The 25,426-nt window shown below is 34.9% G+C and overlaps 1 protein-coding gene across 8 annotated transcripts in view; it reads left to right on the plus strand.

Moving 5' to 3' along the window:
- Positions 1 to 25,426, plus strand: part of SEC31A (SEC31 homolog A (S. cerevisiae)) — a 90,360-nt gene that overhangs the window by 21,654 nt on the left and 43,280 nt on the right. For 5 of the 8 annotated variants that reach the window (XM_006885267.1, XM_006885266.1, XM_006885268.1 and 2 more), the window contains 12 exons: positions 1,032 to 1,155; positions 3,346 to 3,544; positions 5,447 to 5,542; positions 6,730 to 6,870; positions 8,121 to 8,263; positions 13,974 to 14,073; positions 16,814 to 16,975; positions 17,911 to 18,063; positions 20,404 to 20,640; positions 22,513 to 22,587; positions 24,062 to 24,100; positions 24,565 to 24,642. In XM_006885267.1, the coding sequence (XP_006885329.1) occupies positions 1,032 to 1,155; positions 3,346 to 3,544; positions 5,447 to 5,542; positions 6,730 to 6,870; positions 8,121 to 8,263; positions 13,974 to 14,073; positions 16,814 to 16,975; positions 17,911 to 18,063; positions 20,404 to 20,640; positions 22,513 to 22,587; positions 24,062 to 24,100; positions 24,565 to 24,642 (1,547 nt within the window). The remainder of the gene's footprint in view (positions 1 to 1,031; positions 1,156 to 3,345; positions 3,545 to 5,446; positions 5,543 to 6,729; positions 6,871 to 8,120; positions 8,264 to 13,973; positions 14,074 to 16,813; positions 16,976 to 17,910; positions 18,064 to 20,403; positions 20,641 to 22,512; positions 22,588 to 24,061; positions 24,101 to 24,564; positions 24,643 to 25,426) is intronic. The other 3 variants (XM_006885269.1, XM_006885270.1, XM_006885273.1) reach the window with 1 other exon arrangement.

Consider the following 25,426-nt stretch of genomic DNA (forward strand, 5'->3'; position numbering starts at 1 on the left):
GGAGTTTGGGGCTGTTGTACATAGGGTCGCTATGAGTCGCAGGCGACTCGACGGCACATAACAACAACAACAACAACAACTATCAGATCACCTTTCTTTGGACTGAGAACAATTAATAGATTTCTTCCAGTCGGTTGGCCAGGTGATTGTCCTCCAGATTTCTTGACACAACTTGGTGAGCTCATCTAGGGCAGCATCTGTTTGTTGAATATATCAATTGGTATATCATTAATTCCTGAGGCCTTGTTTTTTACTTAGAATATATCCTGAAAAAATGAGAACTGAGGCACAAACAGAGATTTGTATACCAGTGATCATAGCGGCATTATTCACCTTCGCAAGAACAAAGAAATAGCCCAAATGTCTAACCACAAACAAATGGATTGAGAAATTATGATACACACATACAATGGAATACTATGCATTATGCAGGAGCAAAGATTTTGTAAATTATTACCTCAATTGGGAGGGGCTGGAGAGCATTATGCTGAGTGAACGAACTTAGTCACACAAGGACAAATATTGTGTGAAATCATTATTGTAGAATGATTATAAGGATCCAAGGGAGGTAGGGGAGTGTGAAGCAGAGGAATGAGGAAGTGCAGGGGAAGGGGAAAATTAATCATGGAGTTGAACAATTTGATGGGTTGTGGGTTGTGGGATATTGGAAGAATTTGTTCTCAAAAACAATGTATTCAAATTTTGTAAATAAGCTAGTTAAAATTAAAGAGTTGAGTTGCTATCATGACTGTCAGCAAATATAGTAAATCAGGTACTGTTTTTATAGAAAGCCTCTAAAAAAATAAAGAATTCTGTACTACCTTTACAAATATCAATCTGATTGTGCTGTAATCTTACTGCTATTGTAATTTAAATGTCTGTTCAGTAACACATATGCTGAGATTTCAATTGCTAATGCAGCATTCATGAGCAAGATGATAGAAAAACATGCTTTTAACTTTTCTTTTTTGTGATTTTCTCTCAGTGTTTTATTTTTGTAAGTTTAATTACCCTAAATATGTTTTCTGTAGGGACATCTGCACAGCAGTTGGATGCCACATTTAGTACCAGTGCTTCCCTTGAGATATTTGAATTAGACCTTTCTGATCCGTCCTTGGATATGAAATCTTGTGCCACTTTCTCTTCTTCTCACAGGTATGAAATTTAGCATTAAAATTTATGTTACTCCTTAATTATGGTTGGTTTTATAGATGGTGCCTCGTTTGTCTAAAACTATGCCATTATTAGAAACTTTGCAAGGAATGCCTTCAGTGAGAGGAAATATTGCATGAAAAATCATGAGTTTTTTTTTCAAGTTAAATAAGTGTTTATATTTTCTGTTGATTTTATTATTAGTGACTGGTGAATAAAGGAGCTTTAGTGGCTAAAATACTCAGCAGCTAACCAGAACATTGGTTTGAATACATTAGTTGCTCAGAGAAAGATGCACCTATACTGATTTAGAGCCATGGGAACCCTATGGGCAGTTCTGCTCTGTACTGCAGGGTTGCTGTGATTAGGAATTGACAAGATGACAGTGAATTTGGCTTTGATTTGGATTCCTATACGTAGAGTAAGAGAGACTCCAATTTCTAGTGTTCTTTCTCAGGGTACAGTGAATTTCCTTTCCTCCATTTCCTTTACTTGTTTGTAAGAAGGGGTTGGTATGACAAGAAAAACGTTTAAACTGGATATATATTAAAATATAAACGGTAGTTATGTCTATAGACAATTTATATTTTCTTTGTAATTATGTAAACCCATTGTCATTGAATATTTTTTGACTCATTACAACCCTATAGGACAGAATAGAAATTCCCTGTAGGGCTTTCAAAGCTGCAAATCTTTACAGAAGCATACTGTTTCATCTTTCTCCTGAGGAAGCTGAGGAGTAAGCTGGTGGAATTGAACAACCAACCTTGAATTAGGAAGCCATTTCTTAATCTACTGTGCCACCAGTGCTCTTTGTGCTTATCTGTATTTAAAATATGTACTTAAAAACATTTTGTTGGTCAGATTTCTGATACAGTAGATATTTGGAACAGCTTTTCAAGTACTTAAAAGCTTTATTGCCACTCAAGATACTGGCATATGTTGGTAAAAAGATTGTACCTTAGCTACAGAGTACAACTCGTATCATGATCTTTTTTTAATCTTATGAGAGTCTTTCCTTCTTCCTTTTTTTTTTTTTTTTAAGTAAAGACCTTTTTTAATTGAGGGTCAAGACAATTTACAAATAGGTTATTACAGGGCCCAGAGATTTCTGAAGGAAGTGATATGAGGAGGAGACAGGTAAGAGAGTTTTAGTGACAAGAGTATGAGGAAATTCAATAACAATTTAGTAATTGGTTGAAATTTAGGTAATGGTTACAAAATTGGATGAGGTACAGTGAGATGACACACATATCTAAAATTGTTTTAAAAATTGTAAAATAATCTTTAAGTTAGGTACATGTGGCCTCAGAGCAACCATGAGCCCGTCTTTGCTTGACTACTTGGAAGGTGTGTAATTCCAAGATTGACTTTATATCACTTCACATATTTTTCAGAATTTGTTAATCCTCCCAGTGTGAACCCCAGATATCTGTTGCATAGTAGTTTTCTCAGGAGTACACCATGTATATTTATGACACCTTCATGCTTTGTCTCTATACTAGATAGTGATATTTTATTCTCCAACTGGAGGGGCCCTTGCAATAGAGGGTTTTAGTGTCACTCTCCAGTGCCATAATACATTCTTTTTTCTCAGAAAATTTCAATTAAACATCTTTAGTGTTTCTGCAGTAATTGGAGCAAGGGGGGGTTGGTGTCTCAGGACAGGGCAGCCTTCAGAGCTGCTGTATTAGGGTCGCTATGAGTCAAAGGCGACTTGACGACATGTAACAACAGCAACAACTGTTTTAACACACTATTTATTAATGAGTACTTCTGTAGTTCTAAGGAATGAATTTATTTTTCAAAGGAAGTAAGTGATTAGCTCCACTTCTATTTTTGGATAAACTAAAGGTGGCTTTTTTGTACCTAGTTGTCTAGTTTCTTAATGGTCTCTTGAACCATTTTTAGCCCATATATTTTGACACATAAAGTGAGTATTACTTTGCCATTCTGTATTACCTCCATAAAAGTATTTTACTCTCTTTGGATGAGCAGAGGGATAAAAATATAATATGTTGATAGAAGTATAAATAAAAATTAAAATGCCATTTCGTTGTATTTATACATAGTTATTAAGAGTAGAAGAACAGCATTGTTTTTGGTGTTTTTATGAAACATAAATGATTATGTAGGTTCAGATTGTTTTCCTTGACTTCACAAATGAATTACTTTACTCATTTTATCTTAAAGGTACCACAAGTTGATTTGGGGACCTCATAGGATGGATTCAAAAGGAAATTCTTCTGGAGTTCTGATTGCAGGTGGTGAAAATGGAAATATTATTCTCTACGATCCCTCTAAAATTATAGCTGGAGACAAGGAAGTTTTGATTGCCCAAAATGACAAGCATACTGGCCCAGTAAGAGCCTTGGATGTGAACATTTTTCAGGTTAGGCTTTAATATTTATTAATAATTTATAAAATATCTACAACCCTGTATTGAAATAAGATATGAATTTACAATGTCTTGTTTTTGGAACTGAAAATAATAAGTATTTCTTTTGCAGGTTGGTGAGTGTCTGTGTTTGAAAATTAATTCAGAGTTGGGTTCAGAGTAGGAAGCATTGACTCTAGGAATCCAGAAATTGGGCGGATAGGTTTATTTCTACAAGACTAGAGATGTCACTGCCGACTGATTGGATTTGGGGGAGAGGAATTAGCTCCATTGATTAGAGACCTTTAGGATTTTGTGTCATTCCAGTATGTATATCCATTGCTTTTCTGATACTATGGCATTTGTATTAATTCTCGTTTATTTTATTGAGAAATTTTGTAATTATTCCAAAAAGACTGCTGCTCTGTCAAGTAAGTAGAAACATATTTAATATAAAATGCAACATTTTTTAAATAGGCAGTTACATTTTCTCATTTCCCACTGTTAACATAAATATATTCAAATACTAGATAAATGCTTAAGTTAGTAAAGACCTTGTATGAATTATTTATTAGACTATAAAAAGTACACATGAATGAGTAAGAAGTTGTTGTAGTGTACCATCAAGTCAGAACAGAACCATAGCCGACCATCCAGCAGGTTTTTAGAGGCAGTTATTAAATCGCATGGGAAAGAGATTGCCCGTCCTCTCCCACAGAGCCGCTGGAGGATTTGAACTGCATTACTTCAGGACTGTAGCACAGCTTCTTACCACTAGGCCATGAATAGATAAGATATGGAAATATAAACCCAGACTGTATGTCTTTAGTTTATGTTGTTGTCCACTTATATTAGCTAGCTGATTCTTTTTCTTTTTAGTGAGATTTTAATGAAAGTTTATAGAGAACTTGGATTTCCATTTATTCATTGTTGCACATTTTCCTCCATGTTCCCCCCCACCAATGAAAAAAATTCTTTCATTGTTGTACCATTCCCCACCTCCACCTCACTCCACTTTACTGTGCACAGTAGCTGGTTCTTTTGTTGATTGGATTCAATGACTGCTTTGGTAAAAGGATCTTAACATTTTAATTGCTCACTACATAGAATTCCTCTATTTCTTGGAAAAGAATATATGAGAGTGACAATAAGGAGGGAGATTGTTTCTCTATGAAGCTCATTATCTTATCTTACTATATTCTGTAATTATAATTTTATCGTCCTTTTGGATGTGCAACAGAGATAGTTTGTAAATATTGCCACATGGTTAAAAGACTGAGTATAAATGTATACATAGAGATTTAAGATAGGAGATTCTACTGGCTCGTTCATGTTTGACCTAAAACCTGGCTTTGAGGTATCCTAAAAAATTTGCTAAAAGATTTGTATGATGTGATAATTAATAAATGTTTTGCTATCATCTCAAGTCATAACCCCTTTTACAAGGCCAGAGATGCCACAAATCTTGATCCATAAATAGTTTTGTGATTGATTTTATAAATAATTTATCTATATGATTGTTCCGTTATGATACATTTCTCTTACTGTTTTAATTTCACTTAAGAATTAAAATGGATAGGGAGCTCTGGTGACCTAGTGGCAAGACGCTGCACTTCAATCCCAGAGGAACGTGGTTCAAATCCACCAGATGCTCTGTTGGAGAATGAGGGGACAGTCTCTTCCTGTACCAGTCAGATCTGATTTGACAGTACACATAAAAAAGAATAGATAGATAGATAGATAGAAAATGGATGATAAGGGATGATGATGTCATACATAGATGGTTTTTTTAATTAAATGGGACAGTTATATGAACTAAAACTATACCAAGTTTTTCTAGCTCTGACATGGATTATTCTGCGTTCTTGAAGTGTTCATAAATGTTATGTAGTTTTTTTTGTTTTTGTCTTTTTGTAGACTAATCTTGTAGCCTCTGGTGCTAATGAATCAGAAATCTGTATTTGGGATCTTAACAATTTCGCAACTCCAATGACACCAGGAGCCAAAACACAGGTATTTCATTGATTTTGATTATGAAATCAGAAGATATCTAACAAAAAATAGTTCTTTTGAAATTCTTTATTGCTATTTGAAATTTTTCACAAAAAAAAAATATGTTTAAAATTACTATTTAGAGGTCTCTGCTTTCCCTTCTGTATAGTAAATTACTAACATGTACACTTCTTCACAGTGCTAAGGAGTCTTTTTCAACAACAAAAATACTTCACCATCTCTGTGTATAAGGCATAGAGAAGTGGCCAAAATAGACAAAAATTATTAGTAGTTTCCTTACCTGTAATTAATTTTGTACTTTGTGTGATGACTACTTTATCTGAACAGCATCCAACCATTTAATAAAAATCATGAAGTGGAAAAGTAAACTTCTTGGGGAAAAAAATTCTCAATTCCTTTTTCTGTGCATTTGTATGTTGTTGTATACCAGCATCAAGTCAAAACCAACTCATAGGCTGACCTTCCAGGGGGTTTTCAGACACTGTAAATCACATAGGAGGAGAGTGCCCATCCACCAGCTGGTGGATTAGAACCTCATGTTTTGGGATTGCAGCACAGCTTCTTACCGCTAGACCACTCGAGCTCCTTTTTTTGTTGTTGTTGTTTTTGTTTTGTACAGACTACTTATTTTGAGCAGAAGCATAATGGGAGTATGTGGTCTACCATTTATGAAGGTGTTTTCCTATTGGTCCAGGATTTAATATTTGCTCTGCCTACTTGTCTGCGATGTCACCTATCTATTTTGTGGTAGGCAGTTTTGAAGCAGGAGTGGTATCCACTTCCTAAACAGCATGCCTGTGGAAACTCTATGAAGTTTGAAAAATGACAAGATTCAGGCCTTTTGTTCATAGGGTTGCTGTGAATCATGCTCGACTCAATGGAAATCAACAACAACAGTCTTCTTCATAAGTATAAATAAAAGAACAGTGCTTTGTAAACAGTAGGAGCTCAAGGAAATGCTCCTTTTGTATGAGCATTTTATAAGTGAGGCAGTATTAAACAAGATAAAATATTTGAAATAGTATGTATGTACATGTGTTTTAAACGGATTTGTACGCTTTGAGAATTTAGAAAGATTTATAGACTGAAATACCAAATTTAATCATCCATTTCTTAAAAATAAAATCTAATTTTATAGTAAGTTTGATTAAAATACAAGAATGTTTTTAATAGTTTATTCCTTATAGCCTCCAGAAGATATCAGCTGCGTTGCATGGAACAGACAAGTTCAGCATATTTTAGCATCAGCAAATCCTAGCGGACGGGCCACTGTGTGGGATCTTAGAAAAAGTGAACCTGTCATAAAAGTCAGTGATCATAGTAACAGGGTAGGTATATGACTGATCTGTGGCAAGCATGTTATATTTCTGCTGTAGATTTCTCTGTTGTTTGACAAAGTAATGTTTCTCATTGAACATTATTGCAAAACCTTTCCTCTCACCTTTGGAGAAAATAATAAAGTTCCTTATACACCATGTTGGATATTATTAATGATGAAGACAAAAGTTAATTTAAAAACTTAGGATATCTTTTGCTAGCTGTTTCAAAGTATTATAGCAACTTTTATTTCATCTGTAGATTTTCCTAAATTGTAAAATTTCCTGTTAGGGATTTTATTTTCACTTTTCTGAACTTAGAGTTTCAAAACTCTTGGCTTTGTCTATTTCTGTAATTTAGATATTTTATAGTATATGTCTTCAGATACATTAAAGTAGCTTGATATAATTTAGGACTTTGTTTTATTTGTTTACGTGGATTATTTAATGTTCTACAAAATGAGTTTGCCTAAAGCAGGGAATACATACATAACTTTTAATACAACAACAATAACAAAAACTATTTAGAGGACTGTTCTTCAGGGTGTGTTTTTTTTTCCAAATTAGTTAGATTTTAGTGAGATCAAAGATATAATAAATTTTTAGTCATTTTCTGAAATAGTAGGATTTGAATTTTCAGGTAATATCTTTTTATTTTTTCTGAAAGTAGTGCATTTTAAAGTTATGTGTTTATGTATTTTTGGGTGAACTCCTTCCCTAGTTATAATTTTGATAATAAAACTGTTTTTTGGTATAGAGTTATTTTGGCTCAGAATGGATTTGTGTGTATCAAATAGCTGGATGAATTGAAAACACTTAAACATATTAATACTTTTAGGAAATTTAGCAGGTTTGGTTTTAGAATTTTTTGTTGGGGTGGTTTGTTTTTTTGTTTTTTTTAAAAATCACTTCACCTCCAGTCCTTCTCCCCAAAGAGAGTTGTTGTTTTATCATGTGCCGCAGAGTTGGAACTGACCTATAGCTGATCTGCCAGTGGATTTTTGGGGGCAATAAATCCCGTGGGAGGAGAGTGCCCATCCTCCTTCAGAGTGACTGGTGGCCTCAAACAGCGTGCCTTCGGGATTACAGCACAGCTTCTTGCCAGTAGGCAACCAGAGCTCCTGTTTTGTTATTTTTCTAAATAAACTAGATCTGAGTTGATATTTTTTATTGTTGGTATCAGTTAAGGTGTACTTCTCAATGTCATTTTGACTTTCCATAATGTATTGTGATTGATACAGTGTCAGCCTTGTTGTCTGTAGATGCATTGCTCTGGATTGGCATGGCATCCTGATGTTGCTACCCAGATGGTTCTGGCATCTGAGGACGACAGGTTACCTGTGATCCAGATGTGGGATCTTCGGTTTGCCTCCTCTCCACTCCGTGTCCTAGAAAACCATGCCAGGTATCATGTGACATCTCTAAACGTATTACTTTCCTTTTACTTTTCAAAATTAACTTTCTTGCTACTTGTAATGACTCCTGTTGTTGTCTGCTGTTGAGTCAGCAGATCTGTCTCATAGCTGACCCTCCAGCCAGTTTTCAGAGGCTTTATAATCACACAGGGAGGGATTGTCTGTCTTTCTCCTATGAACTATCTGGTGGATTCAAACTGCCTATTTTTATTTGGCAGTGCAACTCCTTACTACAAGGCCACAAGAGCTCCCAATTTTAAATATTCCTGGTAGGCATTTATTTCTTTTTAAATTTCAGCTTTAGGCAATTTCCTTTGTATCTCTCTTTCAAAAGTTAAGTAAATGATTAGTTTTACTTTAAGCAATAAAATATTTTACTGTACCAAATACAATTCTTTTCTATACACTGTAGCCAAATTATAACAGCGAGAAAATATATTAAAGGATTTTTTCAAGTAATTTAAAGATAAAAGTTCCATAATAATACAATGCTTTGAAGTAATTCTTGAAACGTACTGTGTTGTTGCTGTTAGTCGATTCTGATTCATGGCAACCCCACGTGTGCAAATAGAACTCTCCATAGAGTTTTTAATACTATTACCTTTCAGAAATGCATTATGAACCCTTACTTCTAAGATGTCTGTGGGTAAGTTTAAACTGCTAGTCATTGCTTTTAGCTAGCTCGGTGCTTAACTATGCCATCTAAGGACTATTTATGCCATCTAAGCACTCTAAGTTTTTTGTTGAGAAAATAGCAAAACTTAATCTCTATTATAGTTTCTAGTGTTTCCCCCCCCATAATCTAGTATATTAACTTTCCTCCTTCTACCTTTTACTTCTGCTCAAAGGTAGACAGGAATGTAGAAGAGACAAGGTATTAATAGTGGTTTGTTGTGTTTTGTTTTTATTAGTCATGGTTTTCTCTGAAGAGTGAAATAGGAATTTTTTATTTTCTTTAAAGCAGATTTGCAGTGTATAAATCTGAGTGGTCAGAATCTTTTCTAGGAAAAAAAATACTGCCTTAGTAATACTGAAGATGAAAAAATTCCAAACATTTTAAACCACAAGGAGAACTATAACAGTTTCGTTATAATTGTGATTATTTAAAAAAAATTGAGATTTATGCCAACTTTGTGTGAAGGAAATCTGTTGATATTTTTGAAATAGTGTGTCTATACTTGGTGGGGCTTTTTGGTCAATTTTTTGTAATTCTTGCAGTATTTCAAACTTTTCATAATGCTGTTTGTACACTTAAGGGAGCTCTGGTGGCATAGTTCATAATGAGCTTTGGTACTAATTCAAAGGATGCACTTCTCTGGTGGTTCACTTCCACCAGCCGTCCCACAGGAGAAAGATGGTCAGGCTCCTCCTATTATGTTTTACAACCTCGGAAACCCAATGGAAGGTCACTTTAAGTTGAAACCCACTCAGTGGCAGAGTTTGAACGAATGATTATACACTTAACAGACTGCTATAGAACATGAACGTGACTTTTATATGCCGTGGGACACTAGAAAATACATACTTCACTTTATTGTGATACTCATTTTATTGAACTTTTTTTTGAAACAAATCTGCAGTAACTTTGAGGTATGTTTATATTTAGATTTGTAATACTTCTTTGTGGAACAGACTTTTAGTTGTATTTTTTTACTTTAAAAAAAAGTCTCCCAAATCTTGTTAATAAAAGTAGTGCTTCTCCTTTTGTGATTGAGATATTTCACTCAGCATAATGTCCTCTAGGGTCATCCATTCAGCATAATATTTCATGAGTTCCTTGTTTTTCAGTGCTGCATAGTATTCCATTATGTGAATATACCAGAGCTTCTCTATCCATTCATTTGTTGTTGGCACTTGGGTTATTTCCAGCTCTTTGCTATTGCAAACAAAGCTGTGATAAATATGGGTGTGCATATATCCTCTAGGGTAGCGGTTATGGTTTCTTTAGGGTAAATTCCCAGAAGGGAATTGCTGGTACAAATGGTATTTCTATTTGTAACCTTTTGAGAAAGTGCCATACAGCTTTCCATTTTTGCAGCATTTTACATTCCCACAAACAGTGAAGAACGGTTCCAGTTTCTCTGCAACCTCGCCAACATTTGTTGCTTGCTGTTCTGTTAAATTTTGCTATTCTTACTGGGGTGAGATGATATCTCATAGTTGTTTTATTTGCGTCTCTCTAAGAGCCAGGGATTTTGAACATTTCTTCATGTGTTTGTTTGCCATCTGTCTTTTTTGTTGAAGTGTTTGTTCATATCCTGTGCCCATTTTTTAATTGGGCTATTTACCTTTATCTTAAAACCTATTCAAACCTCGAGTTGTTATAATCAAGGATGCTTTAGGCAGAATATTAAATGATCGAGGAAGTATAAAAGAAGATGGAAAGAATATACTGAGTCGCTGTATCAAAAGGAATTGGCAGACACAGAAGAATTTAATGAAATAACATATGCGCAAGAGCCTAGGGTGATGAAGGAAGACGTTCAAGTTGCGTTGAAGGAAATAGCAAAACATAAGGCCCCAGGAATAGATGGTATATCAGTTGATGTATTTCAGCTAACAGATGCTGCCCTGGATGTGCTCACCAAGTTGTGCCAAGAAATCAGGAGAACAACCACTTGGCCAACTGACTCGAAGAGATCTATATTTTTTCCCATTTCCAAAGAAGGGTGACCCAGCAGAGTGTGGAAACTATAGAACAATCTCATTGATTTCACATGCAGGCAAGATTCTACTGAAGATTATCCAAAAACGACTGGAACAGCACACCAACAGAGAATTGCCAGAAGTCCAGGCTGAGTTTAGAAGGGGTCGTGGTACTAGGGATATTGTAGCTGATGTTAGATGAATCTTAGCTGAAAAGCAGGGAATACCAGAAGAATGTCTATCTGTGTTTCATTGATTATGCAAAGGCGTTTGACTGTGTGGGTCATAACAAACTGTGGCTGACTCTGAGAAGAATGGGAATCCGAGAACACTTGATCATGCTAATGTAAAACCTATACTTGGATCAAGAGGCAGTCGTCAGAGCAGAGCAAGGAAACACTGCATGGTTCAAAATTGGGAAGGGTATATGCCAGGGATGTGTCCTATCTCCATACCTTTTCAGCCTGTATGCAAAACAGATTATCCAAGAGGCTGGGCTCTATGAGGAGAAGTGTGGCATCAGTATTGGTGGAAGAACTATTAACAATCTGTGTTATGCAGATGACACAACCCTGCTTGCTGAAACTGAGGAGAACCTGAAACGCTTGTTGCAGAGGGTCAAGGACTGCAGCCTTCAATATGGATTGAGGCTCAATGTCAGGAAGAGAAAGATTGTCACCACTAGGCCAATTGGCAACATCAGGATGGATGGTGAAAGACTGAGATTGTTAACAACTTTAGTCTGCTTGACTCCACGATCAACACTCTTAGCACCAGTAGTCAGGAAATAAAAAAAAAACATATTGCAGTGGGAAAGTCTGCTGTTAGTGACCTCTCCAGGGTACTGAAGAGCAATGGTGTCACCCTGGAGACTAAGGTGCGTCTGATACAGGCTATTGTCTGTGCAATCACTTGTTATGCATCAGAGAGTTGGACAGTGACTAGGGAGGATAGAAGGAGAATTGATGCCTTTGAGCTGTGATACTGGAGAAGAGTATTGAATGTACCCTGGACTGCCAAGAAAACAAACAGATTCATCCTTGAGAGGGTTAAAACAGGCTGCTCCTTCGAAGCAAGGAATCTGGGGCTTTGTCTGACACACTTTGGACATGTTGCAAGGAGAGACAGGTCCTTTGAGAGGGACATCATGCTTGGGAGGGGGGATGGTGCAAGGGGGAATGACCCTCTATGAGGTGGATTGATTCAGTGACTGGAGTAATCGGGATGGGTGTGTCAGAGGCAGTGCAATTGGCACAGGATAAGAACAGGGTTTAGGGCTGTTGCACATAGGGTTGCTATGATTCACAAGCGGCTCGATGGCATGTAACAACACAACAACATTTATCTTGTGGTGCTTGAATATTTTATAAATTCTAGATATACGTCCCTTATCTGACATGTCATTCCCAAATACTTTTTTCAAGTCTGTGACTTCCCTTTTTACCCTGTTGGAGAAGTTTTTGGATGTGCATAAGGATTTGATTCTTAGAAGGTCCCATTCATCTACTTTATCCTCTCCTGGTTGTAGATTTTCCAGGATGCTTGGAAGACTGTTTATGTTGTAGATTAGAACGTCCAGGGTTCTGTCCAATCTTTCCTTTAATGAAGTTTATAGTCCTTGGTTTTAGTCCTAGGTCCATAATCCACTTTGAGTTGGTTTTTGTGTATGGAGTAATGTGTGGATCTTGCTTGAGTTTTCAGCAGATAGTTTTCCAGTTTTGCCAACACCATTTGTTAAAAGGCTGTCATTTCCCCACTTGACTGATTTCATCTCCTTGTCAGAAATCAGTTGACCATAGGTAGATGGGCTGATTTCTGGGTTCTCAATTCTATTCCATTGTCTGTCATTGTACCAGTACCATGCTGTCTTGACCACCACAGCAATGTAGTAGGATTTGAAATCAGGGAGTGAGATGCCTCCTACCTTATTTCTCTTTTTCAGGAGTCCCTTGCTTATTTGGGGCCGCTTCCCATTCCAAATGAAATTAGAGATAGCCTTTTTCATCTTGTTGAAGAATGGAATTGGTAGGGCCACTATGGTGAAATAGGACTTACTTTGGGGTTGAGAGAAGATAAAGAGGGGGAAGAATGATGTATACTGCATTGCAACAGATGCGGGAGAGAGTTGTTTAAAAGGCATATATGATTAGGTATTATTGTCATGTCAGGAGTCCAGAATGAAGGCTTCACAGCGCATTGGACTTGGGGGGAGGGATTTCATAGCGATGAAAGAGTCTTTTACTTATCAAGGAGAAAAGTGTATTGGGGGAGGGGATTTGCAGGACAAAAAGTGCAAAAATGAATGACTGGAAACCCTAAGTCTCTGTAGACTTTCATTAAAATTAATAAGAAAATGAAGAAAGGATGATTTTGAAGAGGAAAACAAAAAGTAGTGTTTCTCTAATAATTAAAGTTGGAAAATGTAAACAAAGAAGTGTGAAATTGCCACATTTCTTACCCCTTTATAGGTAACACATTTCATTATATATGTCTAGTTACATACATAAATAGACATTTATTTAAATAATTCATACAATTTACATGGCATGATAATAATATTTAGTTTTTACATAAACATATAATTAATTAAATTAGCCTTTTTCTTTTTTAATTGTGAATGCCATATAAGAAGGAATAGATTTATACAACTAATTATTAAAGTTCTATGCATTTTTGCATCAAAAAAATGAAATGTACACTGCAATACCAGAGGTGAGCGGTTTGAATCCACCAGATGCTCTGCTGAAGAGGGAGGGACAATCTCCTCCTGTACCAGTAAGATCCCATTTGAGGTATGCACAAAAATCAAACAAACAAACAAATGTAACTTACTATTACATCATCCATGCTGATGAGCACTTTTTTACTTTGCTGTTACACACTTAGTGCTATAGAATATCATACATTTTTGCAATGAACAAAGAACACAAAAATTACTAACTTGCCTTCCAGAAAGATTTTATTAAAGTTTATACGTGAAAGTTTGACAGAAATGATTTGAAATTTGCTTGTCTTACAACGAATATTTCTGTTTATTCTTTTATATTTCTATAGGGGGATTTTGGCAGTTGCTTGGAGCATGGCAGATCCAGACTTACTGCTGAGCTGTGGAAAAGATGCTAAAATCCTCTGCTCCAACCCAAACACAGGAGAGGTATAGGAAATAAATGTTTGTAAACCTTAAAATTACTGTAAAAAAAGTTACTAGACAAAATTTTTGCATGGATTCTTAGTATACATCTTTAATATATTATTAAGGACATAGGAAGATAGATGAGGTGTATGTGAAATGTTAATATAGCAGAGATTTTATGAGAGAAATGATCTAGGCTCAGCTGTTTTAATCAGGAAATTCAGTTATTAAATATTTCATTTGAAACTAGTAAGGCTCATGTTTTATTTTTGTATTTATTTTTTTCATGTTTTAAATGTAAAGGGTTTACTTAGATGCAAAACTTTTATTTTTATTTACTTCACTTGTAGTACACACTTTTAAAAGAAAATACATACCTTTTTTGGGGGGGATGGGTAGTACATAATTTTTAATATAGCATTTGTTATCTGTCCTGCTCAGAAGTTCTACCTTCTTAAATATAAGTTTTGTATAAATAAAATTTCATTTGCTTGCTTAGGATTATATGCTAAAAAAATCTTAGCAATTACCTTTAGTGTTCTTAATAGTGAATAGTTTCTCTCCCTTTCAGTAGTGGCTAAGTGTCTATAGACTATAATTACAGCTTTTAAACTTTTATATATTTTCTAAATTAATGTAGGTTCTTGCAGATATTAAGTGTCTGGGTGGTGCACTTCACTGGTAATTGTAAGATTGGTAATTCAACCTACCGGCTTCTCTGCAGAAGAAACATGCAGTAGTCAGCTTCTGTAAAGGTTATCTACCGCCTTGGAAAGCCTATGGAGCATATAGGGTTATCCTGTGTCTTGGGAACTGTGATTTGGAGTTACTCAGGTGCTATGAGCTTGTTATTACAAGTATTCATGATACTGCTTTTTAAATTACTTTGGTGAAACACCAGTAGAAATGAGAGATCATTTTGAATAGATTTCTTAAATCTATGCTGATAAAATAAAAACAATCACTTTTTGTCATTTAGACTCTGATTTAAAATTTTCAAATGTGGCAATGTCTGTAAGATACAGAGAGATTAAAATCAGGGGAAAACACAAGGGGGAAAAATAAAATATGTTTTACTGCTTATGACTTGTGAAATAAGTAATAAAAAGACTGTCTTTGACACTATGTCCTAACAAGTAAATTTAAAATTCATAAGAATTACTGATCTGTCTTATTTTCTTTTCTATAATTTGATCAAATGAATGTTTACATGTGATGAGTTGCGTGTTCTTAGACTCAGAGGAATAAACCTTAATCTGTGCTGCACCTAGAACACACTGGTATCCTACAACTAGGCCACCAGAGCTACTCCAAAAAATACATACGGCATTTTCGAGAGCGTGACTATTCACTATAGGTTTCAGTTCTTTGTAGACTCTTCAACAAAAATAACAAAGAACAGATGTGAATGTAGTTGTGGGAATATTTGAATTATTCAGTTCTCAAAAGGAGTAAAGAATTAAAAGGCAAAACCATAAGATTAACAGAAACAATGACTTTTTTTTTAAAAAGGAAGTGAACTTGTAGAAAGGAAAATATATACTAACACACATCTTGAAGTTGCTTTGAACATTATTAGCCATTCAACAAAAGTCAGTGTAAATTTACTGAAGGAAATTTTTTTCTGACTAAAATATTCATCACAAAACAAATATCGAGACTACTGTTGTTGTATGTTGTTACGTTGAAAGTGACTCATAACTAACCCTCCAGTGGATTTTCAGAGGCCATAAATTGCCCGAGAGGAGATTTCCCATCCTTACAAGGAGCAACTGGTGAATTTGAACTGACTGTTTTTAGGTTACTGGTGCAACTCCTTACTCACTAGGCCACCAGAGCTCCCTCAGGCTATTGAATATAGGGTAATTTATAATTTGGGTGTTTTAAGGCTTCAATTTAGAAAGGATAGGTTTGTTTTTTTTTAATATTTTTTCATTTTAGAACACACTAGTAGATTTTTTCCATTTAAAGGGAGAATAAACAAGTGTTGTTCAATATCATTTCTCTGAGAGTGATTAATTTTTTTAGCATAAATTTGTTAAGGCTGAGTATATTTTCACTTAATTCCAATTCTCAGGAAAAAGCTTTTTAAATGCGACATCTAGCCTGAGTTAAACTAATTTGACTTATTTTTTGAAGCAAGAAGGCCTATTTTTCAAGAAGTAGTTGCTATTACTTTTTTTTTACTTAAAAGCAATCATGATACTATAAAGGTTTTATGTGAATTATTTTTTGTCGTTCTTTTTGTTGTAAAGAAAAAGTTATATGACTTGTATTATAACTGCAGCAATAGGAATGTGCATGGTTTTGTCTCTTAACTAAAAGTCAAATTTCCTGATAAATTCTTGCTTCTCTAGATGAATTTTAAAAATTTGTCTTGAATAAAGGCTTAAATACGATTGCATTTTGGTAGACATACACAGACAATATACCACTGATCTTTTGGAGTTTAACAAATTGGCTTAGTGTTTTCTGGTCTTTCAGATGTACCCACCAATAAAATTTTAATAAAAACAGGAATATTTCCATTTTTAAGATGCGTTTTTTTGAATATGGTTGAGTTTTTTTAAAAGTAGCATTCTTATTACCCTGATCAACTATCACAATAGACTATTTTTATAGTTTATAGACAGTATTGTTTTAAATGACTTTCTAAAAGAAAATATTTAACCCAGCTGTGCTAGTTGAGCATATTAACTCAAATAGCTAAATGGCTTTAAAGTGGCTATACCCTCTGCTGACTTTTTTTTTTTTGTCTTAGGTGTTATATGAACTTCCTACCAATACACAGTGGTGCTTTGATATTCAGTGGTGTCCTCGAAATCCTGCTGTCTTATCAGCAGCTTCCTTTGATGGACGCATTAGTATTTATTCTGTAATGGGAGGAAGCAGTGATGGTTTAAGACAGAAGCAAGTTGATAAGGTAATAGGAAATAACTAAGGTTTTGATTATAGCACCTGAAAAAGAATTGTACTGTGATTATTTTGAAAATGATTTTTTTAATTGCATTGACTGTCTGTTCTGCTAAGATTAATAGTAGACTAGTTATTAAAAGGCAGATATCAATAATGTCTCAAATGTTTGATCTGCTCTACCACTCCATCAATTCTGACATCAGCTGTTCTTCCCTACTCCTTTATGTCCCTTGGGTTCTGTGGTTCACTGGAGGGTCTCATAGAAACTCAGATTTCTCATGGAGATGACTCATGACTGTGGGTGATGCAGGCTGGTGTGGCAGAAACTGGTGAGCAATGGGCTAAGACCTTGTAGACTGGCAGTTGCAATGCACTTGAAGCTGTGACCCAGGAGAGCATAAACATTGAGCTTCCATGAGTTTATGTCTAGTGGTAAGAAGCTGTGCTGCAATTCAAAGGCACGTAGTTTTGAATCCACCAGCTGCTCTCTGGGAGAAAGATGGACAGTCTCCTCCTCTGTGATTAACTGCTTCTGAAAACCTGCCAGAGTGTCAGCTCTGGGTCAGTTCTGACTCAACAGTACAAAACAACAAGTAGGATATGACTCATATCCCATCCTAATCCCAATTCCTTAATATAGTAGATACTTCAGTTCAAAATGAGAGGCTATGAATGGAAGGGCACATCAATTCACTGTGTCACATCACCCCGTGTTGTTGTTAAGTACTGTTGAGACCACTGTGATTCAGAGTGACCCTGTGAAGAACAGATTTGAACCCTGTTCTGTCACGCACCATTCTCATCATCTCTGACACACCTGAGCCCGTTGCCTCTTTTGTCGTCAGTAGTGCCATTTAATTAGTTATTATTGAAAAATTTATTGGATGTGACAATTAAAAATGTGACGTAAGTTACAGCTTTGTATGTTACTGTTTGCTTAAGCTTTCCTCATCTTTTGGGAACCTGGATCCTTTTGGCACAGGACAACCTCTTCCTCCACTACAAATTCCACAGCAGACTGTACAGCATAATATAGTGCTGCCTCTGAAGAAGCCACCCAAGTGGATCCGAAGGCCTATTGGTGCTTCTTTTTCAGTAGGTAGATTTTGTTTTATGGTATATGGGCACATGGGTACAAAGAACTTTTCATAGTGTTGTTATAAGATCCTTCTAATGGAAGAAGTTTGTGTTGGAGATGTCTGTGTATTTTATATCATTCAAAATGGTTTATTACAAAAAGATGTGACCTATTTCTCTCCTCTCTTGATTAATCTTTTTGTCGTCTCCTTTTTTTTTCCAGTTAAGAGAAGACCCTCAATTTTTACCAGCTTTTTATTATGGAAATTTTTTTTTTGGAAATTTTTAAAAAAAATTAATTTCAGTGAACATCTACAGAGAATCTGGACTTCATTCAGTTCATTGTTGTACTTTTCTCCCCGCTCACCCCACCCCCACCCCCAGTTCGCTCTTCTCCTTGAAAAGCAAAAGAAAAACTCTTTTATTGGTATACAATCCCCCCCACACCCACCCCGAGTATACTCCACTCTACCACCCTCATTCCGAACTCTTATGATAATCATAATGCCCTAAAATATATTGCTTTTAAACTATTCTTTCCCTCATCGGCTTCAATGCAGTATACATAATTTATCCAATTTTTCTCAGTCTTACCCCAACCCTGATGTCAGTCTCATTCTACAACAGTGGCACCATGCCTTTTTGTCCTTTTGTCACTGATGTATTTCAGTCAGCATAATGTCCTCCAGGGTCACCCATTTTGAGTAATATTGCATGAGTTCTTATTTTTCAATGCAGCGTAGTATTCCATTGTGTGAATAAACCATAGATTTTCTATCCATTCATTTGTTGATGGGCACCTGGGTTGTTTCCAACTCCTTGCTATTGTGAATAAAGCCGTGATAAACATGGGTGCGCATATATCTGCTTGGATATCAGTTATGGTCTCTTTGGGGTATATTCCCAGTAGTGGAATTGCTGGGTCAAATGGTATCTCTGTTTGCAACTTTTTGAGAGAGTGCCATACTGCCTTCCACAGTGGTTGCACCATTTTACACTCCCACCAACAGTGAATATAGATTGCAGTTTCTCCGCAACCTCGCCAGCATTTGTTGCTTGCTGTTCTGTTAAATTTTGCTATTCTTACTGAGGTGAGATGATATCTCATAGTTGTTTTGATTTGCATCTCTCTTAGAGCTAGGGATTTTGAACATTTCTTCATGTGTCTTTTTGGCCATCTGAATGTCTTTTTTGGTGAAGTATCTGTTCAAATCCTGTGCCTGCTTTGCAGTTGGATTATTTACCTTTATCTTGTTGTGGTGAAATAATTAGTATTTGTACATTCCTAAGTTCTTTTATCATTAGTATTTTTACATTTTTAAGTTCTTTTAGTATAGCTATTCAATAGTAGTACATTCTATTGCTTTGTTTTGGCTGAGTTTTAAAAGTTCATATTACAATTGTTTCATATTCACTACAGAAACATTTAAGTAAATATTGAAAATCATCTGGTGAAACCCAGTTTAGATCTTGCTTCTAGGTAAAATTTTACCCCAGTTCTCCAGAACTCATTGGTTTTGTCTTTATGTGAAATGTATAATATTATCTGTATATCAGTTAGACCATGTGTGCCTGTTATATTTAGTTTTATCTTCATGTTCAATCCCTTGAAGATAGTAGTTTGTTATTTCCTTAGGTCTTGATGTTTCTTATAATGCCTGACACGATATACTTGAACAAACCAGATACTTAGTAAAATAGATTTATGTAAAGCATGTATAATCTTTATATAAAATGTTGCAGAGTATGAAGAACCAAATTTGGTCCTGTGTTTATTCTCTTATGTTTATTTTTTAAGAATGAATGTGTTATATGGACTGTCTGCTTGCTACAAAGAAGTTAATACTTAGGTATTATTATAAGAGATAGTTATGAGACTAGGTATTATTATAAGAGATAGGAGAGTAAAGCAAACACAGGGCCTGCCCTAAAACAACTTGAAACAAGTACATATATCTAATAGTTGAATCGAAGGATATTCATACGTAATATACTGAGGTTTTTTTCTTTAAATGCTTTGTGGAGAGGTGACATTTCCTGTTCATTGGGAGATAAGTGTTGATAATATAGGAAGTAGTAAAAATAAGTAGATGAGAAATTTAGGGACACAGTAAATAGTACATTTATTTAGGAACTAGGTTGTATGGGCAGAAAAGAATCATTGAAAAAACAAAACAAAATCATTGAATGCTGGGGCCAGGTTGTGGAAGGTGGCTGACTAAATGTATCAACTAATTTTATTCCAGTTTTTATGTAATTATGTCATAGATCTTTCCTTTAAGAGATTTCCAGTGTACACTTTTCTTTCCCCCACATCCTTGTAATTCAAACTGATTTTGTTTATTTGTTCTTTTATAGTTTGGAGGCAAACTGGTTACCTTTGAAAATATCAAAATGCTGCCTCAGCAGGGAGCGGAGCCACAGCAGCACCAGCACCATGTGTTCATTAGCCAAGTCATAACAGAAAAGGAATTCCTCAGTCGGTCTGACCAACTTCAGCAGGTCGTGCAATCACAAGGCTTCGTCAATTATTGTCAGAAAAAAATTGAAGCTTCTCAGACTGAGTTTGAGAAAAATGTGTGGTCTTTCTTGAAGGTAAAGTTGATATTTAACACTTTTACTTCATTATCAGATAATTTTAACTGTGCCCATTATATTCTGAATCTGACTTCTGATTAATGAAACAATTGGTAGAAGGATAACTTCACTACTAAGATGTGGAGAAAAGTCCAAAAAGTAAAGGAAAAGGAGGGTAAAGGTGGAGAAGGGAGGAAATCATTATGATAACAATTTGATGAGGGAGGTGTGTATGTGTGAGGAATTAGGAAAGATCTAGTGGGGACCTGAAAAGATGGAGTGATAGTAGGTATAAGTCAGTGGGAATTAATTTTATAAAACACAGTATACATAAAAAAATTAAAAAAAACAAACAAACCCCAAAACCCACAATGTGCATGAGTGATTGAAACATAATGTGAATGTAGGAATATATGAAACACAGTGTACACGAATGATAACACAGTGTATATGAATTTTGTATGCAAACTAATATAAAGTTAAAATTATGTGGCGAGAAATCAGGAAACAACTGGGAATGTATAATTTCAGGATCTTTATGAAATTTAAGAAACTTCACAAAGAGCACTTTGCTTAGCTTTTTATGTCAAGAGTTCCTCTGTCCCTGCTTTGAAACACTTAATATAAAATACTTATATAAAATAAGTATAAAGTACTTCTATAAAATTAGCATAAGCAATATAATAGCTATAAGTAAGGGAGGTGAATTCAATGAATTACTTTAAAATCAAAGCATAGAATATGTAATTGTATGATAGATTTGGCTGAGAAAAAAGGGAAAAGGAGACAGAGGCATAAGATAAGAAAGGTGGAGGCTTTTCTTATCTTGCCTTTAAGAAGAGTCAGGAAAAGAATTCCTTTTACTGAGTGACATTTATGATAAGAGTAAAAGAAAATTCTGTTTGGCTATTCTACCACTGCAATGTCTATTTTTGCTACTGGATTTTCAAAGGAAAGAGATATTGAATATTATAATAGGTTTAAATTTTTAGATTGTTGTTGTTATGTGCCATCAACTCATAGAAACCCTGTGTACAGCAGCTCTGAACCCTGCTGTATCCTGAGCCAACATTGTTGTCTCTGGCACACCTACTCCCATTACCCTCATTACTGAGTCAGTCCATCTCTTCAAGGATCTTCCTCTCTTGTGCTTTCCTTCCACTGTCCCAAGCATAATGTCCTTCTCCAAGGACTGGTTCATCTTTGCAACATGTCCAAAGTATGTCAGACCCTGTATCTGTCCCTGCTTTGAACCACTCAATATAAAGTACTTATATAAGTATAAAATACTTCTATAAAATAAGCATAAGCAATATAATAGCTATAAGGGAGATGAATTCAGTGAATAACTTTAAAAATCAAAGGATAGAATACGTAAATTGTATGATAGATTTGGTTAAGAATAAAGGGGGGGAAGCAGCTTCAGAATCCTTGTCTCCAAGGAGCAGCCTGGTTTCACCCTCTCTAGGATGAACTTGTTTGTTCTCTTAGCAGTCCATGGTATATTAAAATTACAGATTTTATTTTCATATTTTATCATTAAGCACTAATTTGGGGAAAGTTATTTGAAGATACTGGATGTTCCATATAGTGAGAATTTTTAATTCATGTACTCTTTTGAAATGAACTACTTTGTATTTATAAAAATTATAATTAAAAATGAGTTTAATTCATCTAGGAATAATTCATTACTAGCATAGTTAATTATATCTTACAAATTTGAAACCAAAAATTTTTTCAGTTCCTTCTTACAGTAAGGTGTCTAAAATTAATAACAATGGACCTTAGATATACTTTATGATCCTATTTAGAATTTAATTTAAATGTATTATAAAATTTAGACCTTAAAGTGTGAATAATTTGTTTTCAAGAATGCGTCTTTTTTAAAAGGTGAACTTTGAGGAAGATTCTCGTGGGAAATATCTTGAACTCCTGGGCTTCAAAAAAGAAGATTTAGGAAAGAAGGTAAATATTTAGAGAGAAATGGCTGAGTTTATCCAGGTAAAACATTTAATGGAGCATGCTCCCTTTTTTCCTTTTTTCATTAAGACTTCTGGATAAACCTGGAAGACCTACTAGACAAATTCTAAAAGAGCCATACCACTACTGTAGCATGTTTTTTAAAAAATAAATACCTCACAGATTATCTCTTGTGAGCCAGTAAACATTTAATAAAAGTGTTTGCTAAAATTTTGAACACAGCTGCTTAAGTAAAGGTTGAAATTCAGGCTCACTTAAAAGCACTTCAGGTGAAAGATTTAGTGATCTGCTTTTGAAAAGTGAGCCATTTCAAAACCCGTTGAGCCATGGTTCTGCTCTGACACACGTGGGATAATTAAGATTTGGAGTTAGTTCAGCTAGTTTAACTGGTTTAAGGGAGTTGTGAAAGTTTGATGCTATCTATTTTATAGGCATTGAGGTGGGACTTTCTTTTCAAAAAGGTGTGGATGCTAAATATAGAAGATCACAAAGGGCTTATTTTTTTAAAGTTTGATGGAGCAAGGAAGTCTGTAACTTCTGAAAGGACAAAAAAACCTGGAAAAAATATAAACTGAATTGGAGCTCTTAGCTTGCTCAGTATAGATTAACAGTGTTTTGGAGCAGAGTAATGTTTTAAGACTCTCTTAAACAGAGGGAAGTCATATTCTTGTTTTACAGTTTGTTTGTTTGTTTTAGTTTTATAGTTTTTGTCTGCTGAGGATGCAATTCTTATGTAGAATTTTGTTATTCTGTATATCAACACCAGCAACAGGATTAGTGATGCACTGATTTTGGAAGCCTGTGGAGGAAATGGATTATGTCCTTTCAGCATGTTAGTTTATTACAAGGCTTTGAAAATGATTGGTATTACAGAGAGATGTACATGGTCCAGCTTAAATACTGCACACACTGGGGAGTTGAGGATTAAAGTCAGGCCACCTGGGATTCCATACAGCCCGACTGCTTCCTGACTATTTTGTCTTTGCTTACTCCTTTGGAGATTTTGCAGTTAGCTTTTTATCATTTTAAACTGGATACTGTAGCTTTTTAGATTTGTCAGAGGTAAGTGAGAAAATTTTACATGATTCATGCCTGCTAGCAAAAATAAGGAAATTGAGTTTGATATTAAAAAAACCCTATGGCAGTTCTCTCCATAAATGACTACCTGAAGGAATATTTTTTAAAAATTTATCATAACTAGTGTATTTAAAACAAAGTAGAAGAAAATATTTTTGTTTTTGAGTTGTATTTGTGATTGAATAGCATCTGTGCAGTTGAACTTCATGTGAAAGAAATGAAAACTATTGAGACCAGTACTGAAGAGATATTTTATTCTTAGGTGCATTACCCTCATCTGAACCTTGGTGAATTTTGTCAGACTAGAGTAAGAGAGGTGACATTTTCTGTATAACCCTGATAAAGAATTCAGCTTAGTAGGTAAATTGTTACTTTGTTTCAGATTGCTTTGGCCTTGAACAAAATGGATGGTCCTGATGTGGTAAGAAAGCCTTTAAAATGATCTGCCTTAAAAAGTTTTTTGATTTTAACAATTAAGAATAAAGAGAAAAGAAATAACTTGTCTGTTGTCTCACAGTATAAAAGTAAATGCTTCTAGATAATTTAGAAAGCTAAGAATTCTTATTTGAAAATAGAAAATGTAACTGATAGTAAGCTTTCCATTCATTCGAGATATTTGAGTTTCAACAGGAAAATCACTGTTCAGTACTTAAAAAGTAATTTGTTGTTGAGGGCTATTTGGTAGATAAGAAAGGAAACGTGTTAACAGTATTACCCTTTGCTTTTCCTCTAGTGGTATTTCTCAAAGAAAATGACTGGGTACTGCTTCTTATGATTAAACTGGTTCTAAAGGTTGTTGATTGGGTCTTTTGTTTCCTTTGTTTACTAATAACCTTTTAATGCTATATTCTTCAACTTGCCCTCTAATTGTTTTGTGTACCAAAGGCTCTTAAAGACTCTGACCAAGTAGCACAGAGTGATGGGGAGGCGAGCCCTGCTGCTGAAGAGCAGCTCTTGGGAGAGGTACCTGTTTACTTATTTTCACTTTTAACTATATTTGACAATGACATTTATATATTGCAAAATTGCTTAACATTCGTCTATGGAAAATTATCTTGACTACTTGTTCCAGAATGCAGTTGGAGTATATTACTTTCTTAGAGATCTCTAGGGTAGAAATCCACATACCTAAACTGACAGAAATAACATCTCTGAATGCTTTCATTCTTTGAAGCTTCTGGGTTGTATGTTTTAAAATGAATAATTCATATAGTAGATAGATGCAAGATACCAAACTTAAGAGATCTGGAAATCCACATTGTATACATATAAATTGTAGTATTTTTTTTTCCTTGACATTACTATTTAGGACCCATTCGCAGTGCTATGGGTTTCTAAATCATTTCTGAACTTTGAGTATATTTAACTGCACTGTCATGACTTACTGGCGACATGTCCTGAGTCCTATTTTGCAATTTTGTAATTTAAAAAAGAGCCCTTGAACACAGGGTTGTGTCATTAACTTTTTTCCTTTTAATTTTCTGAGTTTTTATAAACCACTAATATATGTGAACTTCTCTAAATCCTTTTCTTGCCTTCTAATTGCATTTTATCTTGGAAAAAATGATCAATAAGTTCTTGTTTCTCATCTCATTTTTAACTTTTTCATTATTCTTTTTGATCTAGGGCTTATCTGACTGTGTGGGATGTTTCTCTACTCTTTTACTAAATTATGAAAATAGTTTATAGTAAATTTAGACTATTACAAGATGAATATAAAAAGCATTTTCCTTAGAAATAAAACTTT

The sequence above is a fragment of the Elephantulus edwardii genome, unplaced genomic scaffold (genome assembly GCF_000299155.1).
Source record: "Elephantulus edwardii isolate Elephantulus edwardi_28Jun2011 unplaced genomic scaffold, EleEdw1.0 scaffold00042, whole genome shotgun sequence".
Classification (NCBI taxonomy): domain Eukaryota; kingdom Metazoa; phylum Chordata; class Mammalia; order Macroscelidea; family Macroscelididae; genus Elephantulus; species Elephantulus edwardii.